This window comes from Amblyomma mixtum, chromosome 9 (genome assembly GCF_055824585.1).
Source record: "Amblyomma mixtum isolate Tamu chromosome 9, ASM5582458v1, whole genome shotgun sequence".
NCBI lineage: Eukaryota > Metazoa > Arthropoda > Arachnida > Ixodida > Ixodidae > Amblyomma > Amblyomma mixtum.
This window is the reverse complement of record NC_143020.1, coordinates 8,255,444-8,274,118: the sequence shown is the minus strand read 5'-3', so window position 1 is coordinate 8,274,118 and position 18,675 is coordinate 8,255,444. Positions and strand designations below refer to the sequence as shown.

General features: G+C 44.4%; 1 protein-coding gene across 1 annotated transcript in view; it reads left to right on the top strand.

Moving 5' to 3' along the window:
* The first annotated feature begins 16,513 nt into the window (after nucleotides 1–16,513).
* The window catches only part of LOC149328222 (uncharacterized), a 56,032-nt gene continuing 53,870 nt past the window's right edge, over nucleotides 16,514–18,675 (top strand). The window contains exon 1 of the mRNA XM_089558940.1: nucleotides 16,514–17,004. Within this exon, the coding sequence (XP_089415066.1) occupies nucleotides 16,514–17,004 (491 nt within the window). The remainder of the gene's footprint in view (nucleotides 17,005–18,675) is intronic.

The following is an 18,675-nucleotide window of genomic DNA, read 5'->3' as shown; positions in this document are numbered from 1 at the left end:
GGGAACGACGAGCCTGTCACCTCGGTACAAGACGCCCTGCACGACGGACAGCTCCGATCGCAGGAGATAGTATGGCCTGAGGTTCTCCGGTAGGGATTTCTTGTCCGGCCAAGTCGCAGATGTAAACTGAATGGCTTGAGCAACTGCCGCGTCGCTGATGGTTGCCTCTTGTAGCTCTTGTAGAGTCACGGCTGGCGATAGCAGGCAGACGAAATCGTCGTCACTGGAGTCGAACTCACTGGGCTCACTGCATGATGAGGTCGGCAAGGGAAGGCGAGACAGAGCGTCCGCAACAGAGTTGTCGTTGCCTTTGTGGTACTCTACAGTGTAGTTGTAGCACAACAGGCGAGCCGACCAACGTGAAATTCGCAACGGCCGATGATCCGTTCCTCTCGTCGACAGAAAAGTGACAAGTGCACTGTGGTCGGTGCGTAGAACAAAAGGCCGGCCCCACAAATACACGTGCCACCGTTCGCACGCCCAAACGCAAGCTAGGGCCTCACGTTCACCAACAGAGTACTTTCTTTCTTGGGGTGTCAAGGTACGGGAGGCAAACGCAACAGTTTGCAGGGAATGGCCGTTGTCTTGCTGAAGCACTGCCCCAAGGCCATATCCGGAAGCGTCACTCGTTACGACCACGGGAAGGGCAGGATCAAAAAAATGCAGCACGTCACATGACGTCAACATGTACTTCAGTAGCTTGAAGCTTGAATCTGCAGCAGCGGTCCAAGTGAAGGCTGAGTCGCTTCCACGAAGTAGGGCGCGCATAGGCTCAACGACGTCGGAGTAATGCGGGATAAACTTGGAGTAGAAACTCGCAAGTCCAAGGAGGGAGCGAAGCTCACTGATGTTAGATGGAGTCGGAGCCTTCGTAATCGCCTCAATGGCAGAAGAAAGCGGAAACAGTCCTTCACCACTGACAACGTGCCCCAAGAAAGTGAGCTTCGGAACGTCGAAGACACATTTGTGGTTGAGCTTGAGTCCGGCTTGGGACAGGCGCTCGAGAACAGCACGAAGGTTGGTCAGGTGCTCCTGTCGGGTGGTGCCATGGACTATGATATCGTCGATGTAGAAGAGGACACCTTTGCACCCTTTTAAAAATAAGTGCATCATCTTCTGAAAAGCCGAAGGCGCCGAAGCAAGGCCGAAACACACTCGTTTGAAGCGGAAGAGGCCATCATGGGTAATGAGTGTGGTCAATTTCCGACTCTCAGGGCTAAGTGGTACTTGATGGTAAGCCGAGGCAAGGTCCAACTTCGAAAAACGCTGTGACCCGGCCAAGCTATGTAGAAGTTCTTCCGTTTGAGGCACAAAAAAACTGTCGACCACAATAGCCTTGTTCGGCTCACGCAAATCGACGCACATTCGGATGGAGCCATCCTTTTTCCGAGCAACGACTATCGGTGAAATCCACTTCGAAGCGTCGACCCGTTCAATGATGTCTTGAGCTTCAAGCTTCTGGAGTTCCTCGGACACTTGCTGTCGAATGGCAAACGGCAGCCGTCGGAGCTTGCAAGAAACAGGAGAAACGGAATCCTGCACTCTTTGTGCACGTAGCCACGAGCAACCCCGAGTTCCTTGGAGAAGAGATGTTCGAAGTGTGGACGTAGCTCAGGAGGTAACAGAGGCGTATCAGGCGTCATGGAAAGACATTCCAACGATGCACCTTTTATCTTCATTTGTAGGGCTGCAATGGAATCCAGACCCAGCAGCGTTGTGCCTCCCGACACAACGTATAACAGGATGCAGGCGGTACGGTCGTGAAACTTGGCTGTGGCAACAAAACAGCCTTGGACTATATTCCGAGACTTAGAATAGTCCAATAGTTGAACTGCAGTTGGTTTAAGCGGGAAAATTGCAGCGAAGAATCGGTGGTATAGGTCTTCAGAAATAATTGACACAGATGAGCCGGTGTCAATCAGGAAGCGGATGGACTTGCCTTCAATCAGGACCGAGGCGAAAATTCCGTTTTTTTGACTTTCAACATTGAGAATAGATGCACTGCTGGAGCCATCCGGCATCGACGATGTGTCAGCAGTATCTGCAACTTGCTGAACTTGTTGAACAGGACGGTTGGACGACTTGCAAAGAGAGTCTAAGTGGCCCATCTTGCCGCACCGACGACACTTGCGGTTGCGGGCTCGGCATGCAGGGTTGTTAGCCAGGTGGGCCGTAGAACCGCAACGGTAGCACATGCGCTGTGGTATTGCAGCAGCAGGTTGTGACGGTTCACTTTGGCACTTGCAGCAATGGGCCTGAGGTAGTGTTTGTCTCGATCCGCGCTCGCATCCCACAGGATGTACTGGAGCGTCCTCCTCAGCCAATTCCCTGGCTTCACGGGAAGCTTGCTCGCACTGTCGAGCAAGGAGCACGGCGCGCGACAGAGTCAAGGAGGAGCCTTCCATGAGTAGGCGCTCACGCAGATGGCAACTCGAGGTCTTCTCCACCAGCTGGTCCCTGATCATATCGTCCGCCATGGTCCCAAACCCGCAGTCGCCGACAAGGCTGCGAAGGACAGCGACGTACTCATCGATTGTCTCTCCTGGAGCCTGAACTCGACGGCGAAAGCGATGACGTGCGGCGATTACATTCACGGACGATTTGTAATGCGCCGACAGGATGGATATCGCCGCATCAAATTCGTCAAGGCGCGGCGCCTCGTCACCGGAGTGCGATGCAGCTGCTGTAGGCGCTGGAGTGGACGACGGCGGCGCCAAGGTATAAAAAATGCGCTGACCTTCCAGTCCGATGCAGTGCAGCAGGATGGCCTTCCGCCTGTCCGCGCCCAGAGTAGAGGCACCAGAGGCCAGCATGTAATTCCGGAACGCCAGCTCCCATTGCTCCCATGGAAGGGCAGGACGACCAGGAGTCGGCAGGAAAGGCGGTGGTGGCTGAAGCCCAGAAAAGCTCATGACGGAAAGTGAGCAGGCCACGTGAAGGTCCCGAATCAAAACAGCATCCTCGTCGCCAAAATATGTTGTATCGTAGTAATGATAATTAGCAGTAAAACAGTACACGTAGCATACGGTCGAGCCGATCTGTATTCTGCTACTTCGTCGTCTTCTCTATTCCCGTGCGCGCGAGTGCGTGCAGCGCACCTTCCACACTTCATCTTTATCACAATTGCTACCTCTTTTTCTTCTGTTGCAGTTCTTGGCAGCGATCCTGCAATGGGCTCAGCATACACAAATTGTCTACAGTATTCCAAGTCCAGGGCCACAACAACTATAAGGAGGCTGCAGGCGAAGGTGAAGAGCTGCCGCAAGACCATCACAAGGTTGCGCAAACAACAACACAGCTTGCCGCCAACTATTTCGAGGGCACTAGGTGTCATCCGGCCATTTGTCACTGACGAAGTGTTCAAACTTCTGACTGAACATGTGCGTTCAAAGCCAAGGGGCAAAGGCAAATGATTTCCTTTGTGGCTAAAGAAGTATGCGTTGCACCTAAACTTTCGTGGACCACGGGCGTAGAGATTTTTAGCACCCATTTTCACCTTGCCAACCCAGCATTCGCTGAGACGATGGTTGGCTAACGTCAACATGAAACCAGGTGTGATTCCTGGGGTCATTGAGTCGCTTTCAGCGACAAGTCAGACTTGGGATAAAAGAGATCAAGCATGCACTTTGATCTTCGATGAAATAGTACAGAAAAAAAAACTTGTGCTACGATTCCAGTCAGGATGTTCTTCATGGCTTTGTGGATGATGGTAATGTGCGGACATCGACAATTGCAGACAGGGCTTTGGTTGTTCTGGTGGGTGGAATCTCCAAGAGGTGGGTTCAGCCAATAGCATTTACAATTGTCATAACCAGCACCTATTATGCGTAAATTGCTCATGTCCCTTATTGATAAACTTAAAGAAATAGCCAAACTGACTGTGAAAACACTTGTTTGCGACCAAAGGGGCGTCAAACATCAGCTTGTGTCATCAGCTGGGCGTGTCTGTTGACAGGCCTTTCTTTGAAACAAGGGGTGAGCGGATATATTTTATTTTTGACGTGCGCTATCTCATTAAAACTACTCGTAATAATGTGCAAGCTCACAAGTTGCTAATTGGGGAAGAGGTTATGGACAGGGCTTACATTGAGCGCCTGTACAATTCGTCCCACGAGTTGCGCTTGCGTTTAGCCCCAAAGCTGACCGAGCGGAACATTTTTCAAAAACCGTGTTCTACTATGAAAGTAAGCAGAGCAGCAGAAGTACTGAGTGCTTCAGTGATTGTGGCCATTATGGCTTTAATATTTGCAGAGGAGCTGCCAACAGCAGCATTGGCTACAGCGCAGTTTTGAAAAAGAATGGATAAACTGTTTGATGCACTGAACAGCTCAACTCCTAAAAAAATAGCGCAAAGATATCGCTATGCGATTAAAAGGGGTGATGAAGAACTTGTTCACTTCCTTCAAGATCAACTTCACTGCATTAAAACGTGGAAGTTTCCTGTCAAGCATCAGCCACAAACAATCATAGGCTGGCAGATAACTATCCAGGCTGTTTTGCTTCTTTGGAGTGATCTTTCTCTAAATCATAATTTTTTGTGCCTCCTCACCCGTCGGCTGCAGCAGGATTCGCTGGAGAATGTTTGGGCACATTAGACAGAAGCAAGGCTGCAACATGAATCCTAATGTTTTCCAGTTTATCTCTGGTTTAAAGCATATTTGCATTCAGAAACTGTTTAAACTTTCTAAACAAGGTAATGCTGAGGAGGATAGATGTGAACTTCTACTGGAATGTTCACAATTCTGTTAGCTGGGCATCTTTAGTTGATAATGTTGGGCGGGCTCCTGCTGACGACTTTCCGTCCTTGCAAGATGTTTCAGAGCTAGCCGCGGATAAGCACTCTCATGTTATTGAAGATTCTGTTGTCTATTATGTGGCAGGCTTCTTAGAAAAATATTTTGTTGGTAAATATGCAAATAATTGCATCTACCGTCAGTTGTTGAAAGATGAAGACAATACATTGAGTGGTTCTCATCAATATTTTACGATGCTGAAATCATATCATGTACCAGGCAAAGTGTTTGGAAATTTAACTGTACCATCGCAAAGGGCATGCACATTTGTGCAAGCACTTGAGACCCGCTTTGCTTTGGTTGAGGATACTGCACATCTAGAAAGGGTTTGTGATGTTTTGCTGCGACATCTCCAATGCAATGGGGATTTTGATTTTTGTTCTCTTGAGTGCCGGCAGAAGTTTGTGAAAATGCATTGTAGAATTCGTTTATGCTGGCATATGAGATTTGTGAACAGAAATTTAGACAAAGTTCGCTTTCAGTCGTCAGTTTCTGGTGTACAACTTGACAAATTTAAAAGTTAATGTTGCGTTTAAGCATACGGCGAACTTGGAACCAACGTGCCTAAACATAATCTTTGAGAGAAGTACACAGGATGGAAGGTCAGCCCAAAGGACTTGAAGGGTGGGGGGGACTGGATTTAAGTGCACAAGCAATGTGCAAGCCTCTGCAGGATTGCTCTAGGTGCCGCCTAATTTATCGAGTGCATTCCATGTGTTCCATTATGTTTTTACACATAAGCGCTTTTTGTAGTGGCCCTCGTTGCTCTGCAGGTTGAAGAAATGAGCATACGGTTGTCGTTTCACAACTCATACTGCTTCCTTATTTGCACTGAGTAGTACCGCCCGCTTGGGGCGCTGAAGTCAAATGGACCTCTGGGCATTATGGGAGTGTCCGCTCTTTACCAATATCTTTCTCTATGGATAAGTAGTGTATGTACAACTACATCTGGGGTCGTGCGTAATTGTTTTTGTGTAGGTTAAGTTAACATTCTCGTAACGAGGGGCCAGAGGGGCTTATTGGCTTTAGCTCGTAACCATAGTAACGGCGGGTCCATTTAGGGCTAGCGACGAGGATATGCGGTAGCACTGGCGTTACGCCGTCGTTCTTTGTTGCGAATCTGTGCTGGTAGTGGCGATTGTGTGTGTGGCAGCTCTGGCAGCCGGAGCACCCTGAGGTGCGTCGTACGGGACGTGGCTACGCGAACTGCCGTTTAGCTGCTGCAAGGCACATCTGAGTTCCCGGTAATTGTTTTTGTGCAGGTTGGCTTCGTGTGACGAAAAGGCGGGAAGTTTCTGTAACCCCCCGTTTGATGCAGTAAGTTTTACTGCTCTTTGTTATACCCAGAGCCATATCGAAGGCCACGGTTTGCGTCGTCTTGCAAAATAAATAAATCGATAGCTGCTTAATTGCTCTGTCGTATGGTCAATTGCAGCAATTGGTACTCAGACATCAAACAACGAGTGTTATATCAGGATATTCTCTCCAGAGAAGGTGCCGTTTTGAGTGAATGCCTTTAATTGTAACCTGTTTCGCGTACGCGAAGCCGGCCACATTACCTTTCCTGCTTTCGTCGTGATTACGCGAAAAGGCGGGAAATTTTAGCGGCTTAAATAGCCACCGGTACATAATTCACGCAGAGGATTAAGTAGCCCGCCGTTTGATGCAGGATTCTTTTACCTCAATTGAAGTGTGATTTGCCACAGATATTTTCGATCGGTGTGTTGCGAGAACGAAGTGCCGCGTAACTGCTGCAAGGTACAACTTAGTCATCAAATAAATTTATAAGATAATTTTCTGCAGAGACGGATGTTTGGTGGACACTTTAATTGTGCCCCCCAAACGTGGAGTGCAGATGCGCAAGGAACCACCTTTTTGTAATCCTTGAAATAAGATGTCTAACGCTTTCTTTTTTTATTCTGGAAATCTCATTTGATTATTCTTTCTACAGCCGTGGAAAGTCGCACAGGTTGCGTCGACCCGTTGCAAGGGCCAAGCACCACCTAACTGCAACAAGGTACATATCTGTAATCAGTCCATTCATTGCAGTTTATTTCTTCCCCGTTATGTGTGCCCTTATTTTGCCCTGTTTTACATATGTTATACTGCTTTGCGTTCTTATGTTACTCCGTAAATGTAGCAAATGTGGGCTGCGATGTGGGCTGCGAAGCAGTCACTCTTTCTATGTAGACCTCTGGCTGACGCTAGAAAGTACCGTTTTGCTTTTAGTTTTGGTAATTTGTAATTGAATGCTTAGCATTGCTGTGTGGCTGTTTTTGAATGTACAGACATGAAGCAGAAATGCTTGGTATGCTCATTAATTTTCATGTGGTCTTTGGCAGCTGCCACGGCTGCTGTGCACAACTGCAGTGAATTCGTGGTTGAGACTGCCCTCAGAGATTGGCTTCGCCATGCTCCTGCGAGGCATCGAGATGCATTTGGAAAGGTATTTCACTCAGTTTTCCTATGCTTCAAAATTTTCATTGTGTATTTTCATCTTGTTGCAAAATTTGTGCTATATTTTTGCATGGGCTGAAGTAGTGCAACTAGTTCACTTGGCGCGTGATATTTTCTGATAGAACTTTGGAAACATTTTAATGCCTAGGCAAGGCAGCATTCAGCTGTTCTAACAAAAACTGAAAATGAGCAGAGCATGCAGTTTGCATGCATGGGGCATACGCCAATCTGTTGCTATTGTGCTGATTTTATAGCAGTGAAGATTCCACTTCGAAGTTCTCGATAGTGTCCCATGAATTTTGTACTAGTGCAACTGTGATAACCAATTTTTATTGTCAGAACTTGGAGTCTCTTACCTAAGACTACAAAACTTTTGCCTCAACATGTAGAGAATCCGCCTTTTTACACTATAGTTAACGAGCTCGTTCGGCTGAAAACTCGGCAAACCCCTCCATCACTCTGGAAAAAAATCTCAGAAATTTCAAATGAAGTTAGGGTAGGGTCCAAATGTAGGTACAATTAGCGAGGAGGTTGCTCTTGGGGGTATTTCGTAAAATAGAGGTAATTCGTTAACTTCGTGTATTGCAGCTCAAACCCAGGCCCTTTGTGTGCCAGGTGGGCATGCAACACAAAGGCAATGAAGTGCTGTCGGTTGAGCGCGTTATAGGAGCGACCAGCTAGCGGATGCGTGGTTCGATTATAGAGATTGTTCATCGATAATTTTAATCAATGGTGTGAATCAACATTGAAAATTGATAAATTCAGAAAGTGTCAATATTTCACAGAGGCCATCAGGGAGAGAGTAGGCTGTTATGATGTGTGAAGTTTCCATCAGGTGTGCTTGCAGCTGGGGGTACTGTGGAGCGATGACATATCACATGGGGTATAAACAGTTAGTACTACTGGTCACTGGGGGAGCACTTGTGATGGCGCTCATAGTGTCTACTAGTGTGTACGCTATCTTGTCTACTGTTAAGGTGAAGCTTAGCCATCACCCTAACTTTTCACATACCTTACTTTTGTACCTGAAAATTTAAGCTGCAGGAACATTCTGTTTAGGTGCAAGCATATGATTGCCTACATGTGTTGCGACAGTCCAGAAGGCAAGCCATTCAGCTTATTAGATGAATGCAGTGTCTGTCCCAACTGAAGTACAGTTGCATTTAAGCGAGCAAATTGAAAACAAAAAAAAGGTCTTATGTCATGACTGACTTGATTTTGAAGCACAACTTTTATGTAGTCTACTGCAGTGTTTTATGAGTTGGAGTGCCTATGTGACAGATAACCATGTGGAAAGTTTGTTTATTCACTTCAGCCAAACCGCCATTACAGAATAGCTGGCTTGTGAACTGGTGCGAGATATTTTGCCTGTTTTATTTTATAGTGAAGTCCAGAGATAAGGCATAAAATGAACAAGGGGCAAGCTGGAGGAGAGGATAGCTGTTTGTGTCTGCTATAGCAGATTAAGGCTCCTTTTGGATTGGCTTGTTCGCTTTATGGTGTAGTGCCACATAGATGTAAAGATTGTTTTGCATTTTGTGTTTGTGATGTCTGGTGAATGGACATTCTGAAAAATTTGTAGCCAGTGATGGTGTGTTCTCATTTTTTACTATTAATTTGGTATTCGGAAACTGTATAAGGAATCAGGACTGAAAGATGACATGAGGAAACAGGCTCCATTGTTAATTTCTAAAAGCGTAAAAGTTAGCGTTGATGCTGTATTATAGTTAGTCCAAGCATGCCCATGGAGCCTGTTCATTTGTAATCACTATAGGATGCACACAGCTAGTTTAAGGAAACTAAATTTTCAGCATGCTAGAAGTTTAAGGTATTTTATTTATTTTGGGCACAGCGCTGAAGTTTCCTTGTCGCTTTTGATGCCCAGCGGAGTGGCCTATGCACAGCTGAACAGTGAACCTACTAACTTCAAGCCAGAACAAGAGCAGCAAGGCCTCGTCGCTTTTGTTGCCCGTTGGAGTGGTCCATGTGTAGCTGTACTGTGAGGACCTGCTGAAGCAAGAGCTGCCAAGGGGTCTTTACGGGACTGCATATATTTAAAGGTTATAAATGCGTGAAAAAAACAAACTGGAAACAGTATGCAAGCAAAAGCTTGTAGACAGACTAGAAACAGGAATTTTCACAAAAAAATCTAGCATGACTATTCAAATCACAGTGAACGGCCTGGCAGGGACTGAGAACAAAATGTTCATTGAACAAGCTGGTAACTGAATATCCACCAACGCAGCTAAAGTTGCTTATGAAGTGTTATGCTAGAGTTTATGACAACTCCTGTTGCTAGTCTCTACAAGCTCCTTCTTGCATATTCATTTAAGCTTTCTTTTGTTCAATGCAGCATTTATTTCTTATGGTAGAGAGCAAAGCAATATGCCATATGGTCCTCATTCATTTGGACTTTTATATGTACAGGTGCCGTCAAAAGTAAATGGAAGGCAATATTCATTAAAAAAAATTTCATCATTGGCCCCCAGTTCATGCATCCTTGAATACATATGCCCAGCCCAATTGAGATTGTGCGAATTGCACTGTGCCCAAACAAGCATGGACCATTATGCTTTAGATTTAAAGAAATTAAATTTTTTCGACAAAGTCGCCTCCCATTTACTTTTGACGGCGAGTGTACAGTGGTTCTGTTATGTACACCTCACAGCTAACGTGAATAGCATTTCATGTCTTTTCTTTTTTTGAAAATGTGGTTTTTTACTGCAATTTCTATGTGCCTTAAGTTGTCACTGTTCCACTCACTTCAGTAGTTTTAGTCCTTTCTGTACAGTGCTGCGATTTGTCTGCAAATAACAGTAACAGCTATTATGTTTCTTTGCATTTCTTTTGGCATTTGTCTTAAGTGATTGTTTTGTACTTACAGTAAACAGTGAATTTGTTACTTTTCGCACACTTGTTTTCTATTCATTTGGCTAGGAGGAAAGCTAGCCTGTCCGCATTTATTTGAATTTTTGTGTTTCTTTTCGTTTCGGCATTTAACATCGATGTTGTCATACACATTACTTCCTTTTTGTATTCATTTTGAAAGAAGTATCTACTAACCAAGCTTCTGTTTGCACATTCATGCTGTATTTTTGGGACAGCAATTTGTTTTTTTTGGTCTACAAGCTACTGTGTGCATATTCATTTTAGTTTCATTTTTTGTGTTATTATTATGACTTGTTTTTAATCGGCAGCCGATCTAAGTACTCGTCGTTCTGTTCAGTCTTTTGCAGTGGCTGTATGCATATTTCACAGTGAACTCAAGTAGCACTCTGCTTGCTTTTTGTATTCTTTTTGAGTATGCCTTTTTATTACAGTGCTATGTGTCTTAATTGTGACAGCAAGAGTAGCCACTGTTAGCATGTATTAGTAGTGTTTTGCTTAGAGCTGTGCTCTATACACTCACCTACCAAGCACAATAGGCACAGTTATTGAGCTGACTAACTTAAGTGACCATTTTGGTGTTTAGTTCTTCTGTAGTGTAGTAGCTGTATTTCGTATGCCCATTTTATAAACACTAAAGACAATCCCTTTCCATTTGGGTTTTCTTCGAGTGTTTTGCTGCTTAGTGTTAAAATGTGTTATATGCAGTTGTAAGACATTTTTGTAAACAATGAAGATATTGGTGCCAATTTAACGCAGCTGCGAAGATTCTGGAAAGCTTGATGTACAATGAATATCTTTTGTAAGTTTTTTCTTGACCTTAGCTACACTAGAGGATTGAGATCCTAATTATTGCACATCATTCAAATCTTATAGTTTACTATTACTACAGCGATTGTCAGTCAACCTACATGCTATCTGTATTAGCTAGCCTAAATACAGTTTATACACAGGCTTCAGGTAGATACCAGGTGCTATACACCTTTCCAAAAAGGGTTCCCTGGGCGCTGCCATAATGTTCCCTGGACTGCAGTGGGCACCTCGCGCTAGCAGGGTGGAAACGACGGGGGAACCGGTTTCCACCAATCCAGAGAGGAGGTGTTTCGTCGCTTCCACCATGCTAGCGCGAGGTGCCCACTGCAGTCCAGGGAACAATATGGCAGCGCACAGGGAGCCCTTTTTGGAAACATCTATATACTGCCAATGAGGCATCTGTTGCAATGCCTAGGAAGCACAATAGATGTCTAACTGCCCTATGTGCACATCCATTATATGCGACAAATGTCCAGCCGTAACATCTGTACAACATACTATTTAAAGGTACGGATGCATTTCTTATAATCCCGTGGATATCCCCTCAATGTTATGCAGACATAATTGGAGATCTATCGGACATACACAATGTCCAGCAAGTGCTGTATTTGATACGTCAAAAGGCTGTATGTGGTTATCTGGGTTCCCTCATGAAGGATGTAGCCATGGGGAGACGGTTCGCTTTCAACAATTTCCCTTTCTCTCTCTTCTTTTTCGACTTTGGATGCTGCCCATTTGGTGAGCGCACAGGCCCTTGTAGGCCGTTCACTTACGGTTTCAAAGCTGCCTTTTTATTTCTCTGTAAGGTCGACATGCTCTTTCTGGGGCGGTCTCGCGAGGGCTGAGATGCTCTTCGATCTCCGCGCATACTGGAATCGCAACCCCTTCATATTTGGGGGTATTAACGGGACCTCCTTGTTTGCTATAACCGACTGATGCGGCCGTAGTTGTATCTGAAACATATTGCCATTGCCCAAGGCATACTTTGATGGTGGCACCGCACTTGTTCATGTCAAGCAAATGTTTGTTGTGTCTGTGGCAGTTATAAGTGAGCTCTACTGTATTGCACGTGCATCATGCCACAGACACAAGGAGATGCATTTAAAATAGGCAGGTGCCTGCTGCATGATATGTGCTCTATATACAAAGCGTATAAACAATGCTGTTGTGGCTTTGGAGACTCCTGCTTAGTCTACTGTGCTCTGTTTGGATTTTCAGACATGAGGACCAGTATTACGAGGCCAGGGTAAAATGTCCCTGAGGATGAACCTTCGAAAGCAATGTACTGCTGCGAATACGGGCAGAACCTTACTTTCACTTATTGGCATCTGCAAAGTTAGGTTCATGAGAATCCACCTAGATCTGCCATGAGAACTAGCCTGACCAGCTGGGCCGAAGTGACAAGCATTGTTAAAGATACTGCAACTGACATTGCATTTCAGCTGGTGGAAAACATCCGTTTCAAATATTTTCACTTGCGGTTAACAGAACATTGCAAGTTGCTCTTCTATTTCTTATCCATATCCTTTCACATTTTGTGTCTAGAGAAGAAAGACTACAGAAAGTGTTGTTAAATGCGCTTTTTGTGCATTGCCTTCTACACTAAAGCGCACATGTTCCGATGCCTGTGGCGTTGTGTTCATTCCAAAGTGACACTCCTTTGCTCTCTGTTATTTTGCAGGCCATGACAGAAAAGCCAATGCGTACAAGGTTCCACGCCTGCCACCCTTTCATGAATCCATTGCTTCATGCTTATAACATGGAAAATTCCATGTGCAGTGATCTCAGTGCATTGTGTCTATCACAAAGTGGATTGGAAAATGTTTTGATGTAATTGCTTCAATTGCAGGGATCTTACTAATGAGGAAAGTGGGCATTACCGCGAAAACAAAAAGTTTGTTTAGTGAACTTGTTTCGTAAGCAATATGGTTCGTTCCCCTGAAACCACAACAGGCTCGCTTAAAGGAGAAGGAAGGTGGGAATAACGGGTGGCAGCATAGTTGTCGCTAACAGTTTTTCCTGTTGTTGACGAGGCACAAGGTTCTTTTTGTTCGTTTTGACTCGATAGTGGTTGAGCAGAAATCACTGCTGTGGAATGGTCGACCAGTTTAAATTAAGCTCTCGGTGAGATTCCCATTTCTGTCGTGGTATGTAGAGAACGCCTGAAGTTGAACACAGCCTATTACCTATATACTCTCACGGTGTGCACTCAGTAGTAGAAATATTAGAATCATGATATTTGGTCGCAAAGAACCAAGCACCAAGAGAGGATTATGCCTGTCATGCAAAGGACATTGGTCTTCCAGCTATCTTAGCCAAGCCACCCACTCCACATAAAAAGGGTTGGATAGGAGATGGGAGGATACTGAGTGGTTGTCCTGCATTCCACAACACAGGGAGTGAAACTGGCATATGTTTCAGGGCAGTTATTAAATTCAGGTGATTTCGCATCTTTTTGGAAGATGGCCTGTGCCAGTGTCTGTAGGGTGTTGCATGTCAGCTTGTCAATTAACTTTGCGATGTGGAGAGTCGAAAAAAAATAAGCAGCTGGTGCTCATCTTATAAAAACGAGAGGTATTGGTTCCAAGACATTTACTCGGTTAAACATACAAACGGCAGAAAATGACGCCTTTACTTTCGGTGCAAAGTGGGGTGAATCTGACTCTATTCTATTATTCCGAGATCAAAGCAGGATCTCTGGAACTGAAGAGACGGTCATTGCGCAAGACGGTGTGCGAGATCACACGAAAGAAAATTATGTAATTGTGCTGGACATTGTGATTGCTGTGATAAGTGTGCAAATTGATTATTTCATTTATGCCAAATTCTTTCGTGTTTTTCACTGAAAGCCGAAACATCGTGTGAATATTGCATGCATTGGAAGAATTTCCCTCTTGATGAATGTGTGATTGACACATCAATTTTTATATTGATTTTTGTTCTGTACAGCCACACATATTTTCAAAATGCTTGCTGTCGTCATTCGGTGTGACTCCACCAGGTTTCACTTTGCTATGTCCGCAAGGTGGGGCTTTATGAACATTGGGGCTCTGCAGAAACCCTGCTGTCAGTATTGTGTGGTGAATTCTAGATGGTATCGTATCTGCTGCCGTTCACTGGTTTATGGGTATTTTTATGGCTTTGCTGAAGAGTACGCTATGATTCCTTTTGGTTGGTCACACGTGACTGACCTCACTTTGTCATGTGCGAAGCATTCCTTACTCTGTCCAAGCTATGTTTGTTGCTGTGTGCATTTAACCTGCATTCTGACGTCTTCCGTTCTGTTTTGAGGCTCTTTTAAGAGCATTCGACATTTGGCTGTATGGGGTGACAATGTTTTTTTTAGTTTTGTAATGCTTAGTGCTGTTGTGCGCATTTGTAATTCATCAGGTGTGGGCTTCAGTTCGTGATGATTGTATGCACCTTGAATTATCTTTGAGGAGGAAATTCTTTTGTTATGATGTGAAGCCATTTGAAAAATTTGCCTCCCCAGTGTTTCTGTATAGCTCTTTGCTCTGTTGGCCCTGTTTACCTTGTGCGGTGCTGACCTATTGACGCAGTGCTCTTTGCCGTGTTGCCCAAGGCAATGCAAGCTGTAGCAGACTTGCTCGTCTAAGCACCGCACTATTTCTGTCTTTTTTTTTCTGATTTTGCCGGAGTGAGTTCCTGACACGTGGCAGGTCTTCATGCCTCACAAAATGCCTGTAAAACTGATTTAGTGTTGCTGTGATTCTGCGATTCTGATAAGTGATGACAAGTTGTACTTTTATTCTTTATTTCTTGCTGCGTTCACTCTCCCCGCATTAGTGGCATAGTCAGTGGAGGATGCACCACGCATGTAAGATGTGCGGGTTGTAATCTCAGTACTAGCACTAGATACCCACCAGTGATGCAATGAGCAAGTTTTCCCCCTAGCTTGTGCTGGGTGCAGTGCTTGGAAATGGGCCTTTAACCCCAACCTGTGTCGAAGAAAGTGCCTCGAGCCATGGTCCTCTATAGCTAAAGCTGCCCTTTCACCATCTCACCTATTGTCGTCATCAGCTTTCATTCTCATTACAATTTTTCATCCCACATTCGAGGCGTGGGCCTTACACGAGTAAATATGTTACGCTCTAACTGCACTTGACACACAGTAGTGTGCTGTTTCAGATGTGCTTCTACTGGTTTGGTTAATGCCTCTCTTGGAGCTGCTGCAGGGGAATCACCGTGTTGGGCATGTTGGCCACACTTGTGGGCGGCTGTAATCTTGGCTGCAAGCAAGCCTCCTGACAATTTTTTACCAGTTGTCAAGCTCTGAAAATTTTTTTCTACGTGCTGTAGAAAGGGTGTAAGAGGTCTTAAAAAAACAGGAGGAATCCTGTCCCAATGTGTTTTGTCTCTAACCATAACTCACACTCGTTAGTTTTTAAGCCTACGTAGGCAGACTTGTACAGTCCTTCCCATGAAGCCAGTTACTGTGCTAGCGAACAGGTCTATAAAGTGGCTGTTGGTTTGCTTGCAACAGATATCTGATATTTTTAGGTGACTATGATTCTTTCATGAGCATAAATATAGTTCCCGTCTGCGTGCAGAATTGAAAGTTTGGAATGTTTGCTTTGGAACTTGATTGTTTTTAAGACTGTCCTACTCAATTTACCGGACCTAGCACAACGCTTGTATGAGATGGTATGCTATTTTCACCGTCTCATCCACATAACACCATGTGAGTTGTTGCACATGCAATCCTGTGTCTTATGAATGTAAGCTTTCTTTCACTTGCAGGCTTGACCACCAGAGGCCGCAAATACGGTGTATTTTATTGGCAAAACTCATCAGGTTAGAATCTTCACTTTTTCTCCATAATGCGTTCCTGAAGGTTGTCTTTCAAAGAACAGTGTGAAGAATACAGAAGCTTGAGTTCATAGAACTGTACTGAATTGAGATATTTGCCTTTGATATTCTGGAAAGTTGTTTTACGTAATATATGAACTGTTGACCAAACTGCCACCCCTGTGGGTTCTGTGGATTGATGCAAGGACTTGTGCAGGGGTCCAAAGCCTCATCAGGTTTTTAGCCTTTAGCTTTTGCTTCCTCTTGTACCCTGTCTGAGGAGCAAATAAAGAAAACAAAAGTGGTAGTGTGATAAACTTAGCTAATTGCCATTTGTTGGGTATTAGGCCCACTTGGGTGGGCTTAGGACAGCGTCTATCATGATGGCAGTAATGCAAGTGCTTAGAATGGCTTTCAAATGCTACCCTGTTTTGTTGGCAAGGATGACATTTTTTGCAGCTGAAATGTTTTCAGCTGCTTGCAGAATTCATTCTAGGGATATTTTTCTTCAGACCTGAATTCTTCTTAAGGCCGACCTATTCAATAAAACTTTTCATCAACATCCACAGCTGTTGACAATTATGTCCTGCACATTGATCTTCATTTCCCTAGCTCCAGGTGAGCTGTGGAATGTTTGTTCCTGCTTTTGATTGAAAGTATTCTTCCTTTACCACACAGGTTCAGTCGTCACACAGGGCGACCATGCGCCTCCTGTGCAAGATTCAACTGGTCAAAGGCGCCCAGTGAGCCACTGCATGGAATCTACTCCTTCTGGCAGTGGTAACCACCCGGGTAAACCTGCAGTAAAGAAGGTACACGAATGCACCCACTGCAACAAGGGATTCAAAAAAAGATCTCAGCTGGTGGTGCATCTCCGAGTCCATACTGGGGACCGCCCATACCATTGTGATGACTGTGGAAAGAACTTTGCAATTAGGTCCAATCTGAAGGCACACCAGCGCACTCACACCGGGGAACGTCCTTACGATTGTGACCATTGTGGTAGCAGCTTTGCACACCAGAGCACCTTAATGCAACACCAGCGCACTCACACAGGCGAGCGTCCTTTCCGTTGTGACCACTGTGGCAGCAGCTTTACATCGAAGAGCAACCTGGTAGTGCACATCCGTAGCCACACGGGTGAAAAGCCGTTTCAGTGCCAGCTGTGCCCCATGGCCTTTGTACAACGTTCAGTTCTTGCGAGGCATGTGAGATCCCATAAGGGCGAAAAGCCGTTCCAATGCGATTTGTGCCATAAAACATTCACTCAGGGAAAAAATTTAAAACTCCACAAAAACACGATTCACAAAGAATAGCAGCGGTTTCTAATGCCCTTAGTCGATATGTTTTCCTATCTACCTTTTTATGTGCGATCTAATGAGATTCTAGCAGAATGCTCTATGATGGGTGGGGGTAGCTAACCTTCGTCTTTCTTTACATTTGTATGTTTTGTTCACGTTTAAAGTTTTTTCAGGAAAATACATTTGTTGTTCCCTTAGGCTACAGACACACTCGCGATAAGTATTTCCTGAACACAGAGTAATCCTGCTATGCATGTAAACTCGCATGAATGGAAATGAAATCTCGGTCATACGTGGATGGCATCACTTCAGTAGGAGGGAGATTTTAAAAACATTGTTCCCAATATTACAAAGAGATGTATCATACCAGAGATGTAATAGCATAGACGTATGCCAGTTTACCGCAAATTGACTACGCAGCCGTAGTGGCATGGTTAATATCAGGCAAGGTCACTGCGCCTCCTTTAGAGCCGGCGTTCAGTAAACCAGTCTACATCTACGCTACTTCGTCTCCACTGCGCTAAATTTCTATTGCTAATGCCATTTATCTGCCTGCTTCAGTGAAAACATTCAAGGGGGTAAAACATGCACAACTATTCTTTTTATTCGTGCAGTTTGAGTGGGCGTATTTTTGTGATGGACATTATAAATTCAGTAATTTATTAATGAGTGAATTTATGAACCGATTGAACCGATTTCTGTTTGTGTGACAACACAAGAAAACCTGCTCTTCTGTTAATCTTAGTGTGTTTATTCTGGCAGTGCTAGTGGCTGGAATGAGTGGCGAACGGCAAGTGTCCGACCTCTTATTGATGTGTCTTGTGTTAGTGTGCAAGTTTTAGAACAGTTCTCTGTACTTCGGTATCAAAGCCAACAAAAAGAGTTTACGAACATCTACATCACCATTTCTCAGACCGCCATCTCTAATGGATATAAATGGCATAATATTTGTGGAGCATGATCTTCACACGATTTTTATCTGTTGTGGTTGTCAGAATATCAGGTGTTTGTGGCCATTTCATTTCGTGCTAGCTTCTTTGTTGTGTTGGTGTTACTTGAAGAAGCCTTATTTTTTTTACATAAGGTGTTCTTGATAACAAGCTGCAGGAGTCATGGCTGCTGAAACAAATACTGCGATTAGTGCCTAAGACAAACATTGTTTTTTAGCTTTGTTGTGTGAAATTGCACATGACTATTACATTTGCGATTACAAAATGTTGAATACCTTCTGGCTGTTTGTAAAACTTACTTGAGATATTGTCCATTAATTTCAAAAGCAGTGCAGTTCTTTGGTTAGGCTTTTTCTTCGAATAGCTGATGTTTCCTTTTTTAGCATTTTGCTTCGAGCGTCCACAGACATCATTGTGCCTTGCATCCAGGAAAGAATTTTTTTTGCCACTTGCTTCAGCACTTGGTTCTGGTTCCCACAGCAAGTCTATCCTATCTAATAGCATTGCATTTCCTGTGGCACGACAATGGACGGTAGTTTCATCGGTTGCTTTGGAGAAAACTTTAAACCTCCCTTTTCTCAGCCACTGTACATTTACATTCGGTTACATCCATCCATTCTGAAAAGAAACATTGAACAACCTTTTCGGTGAATTCAAATTAAATAT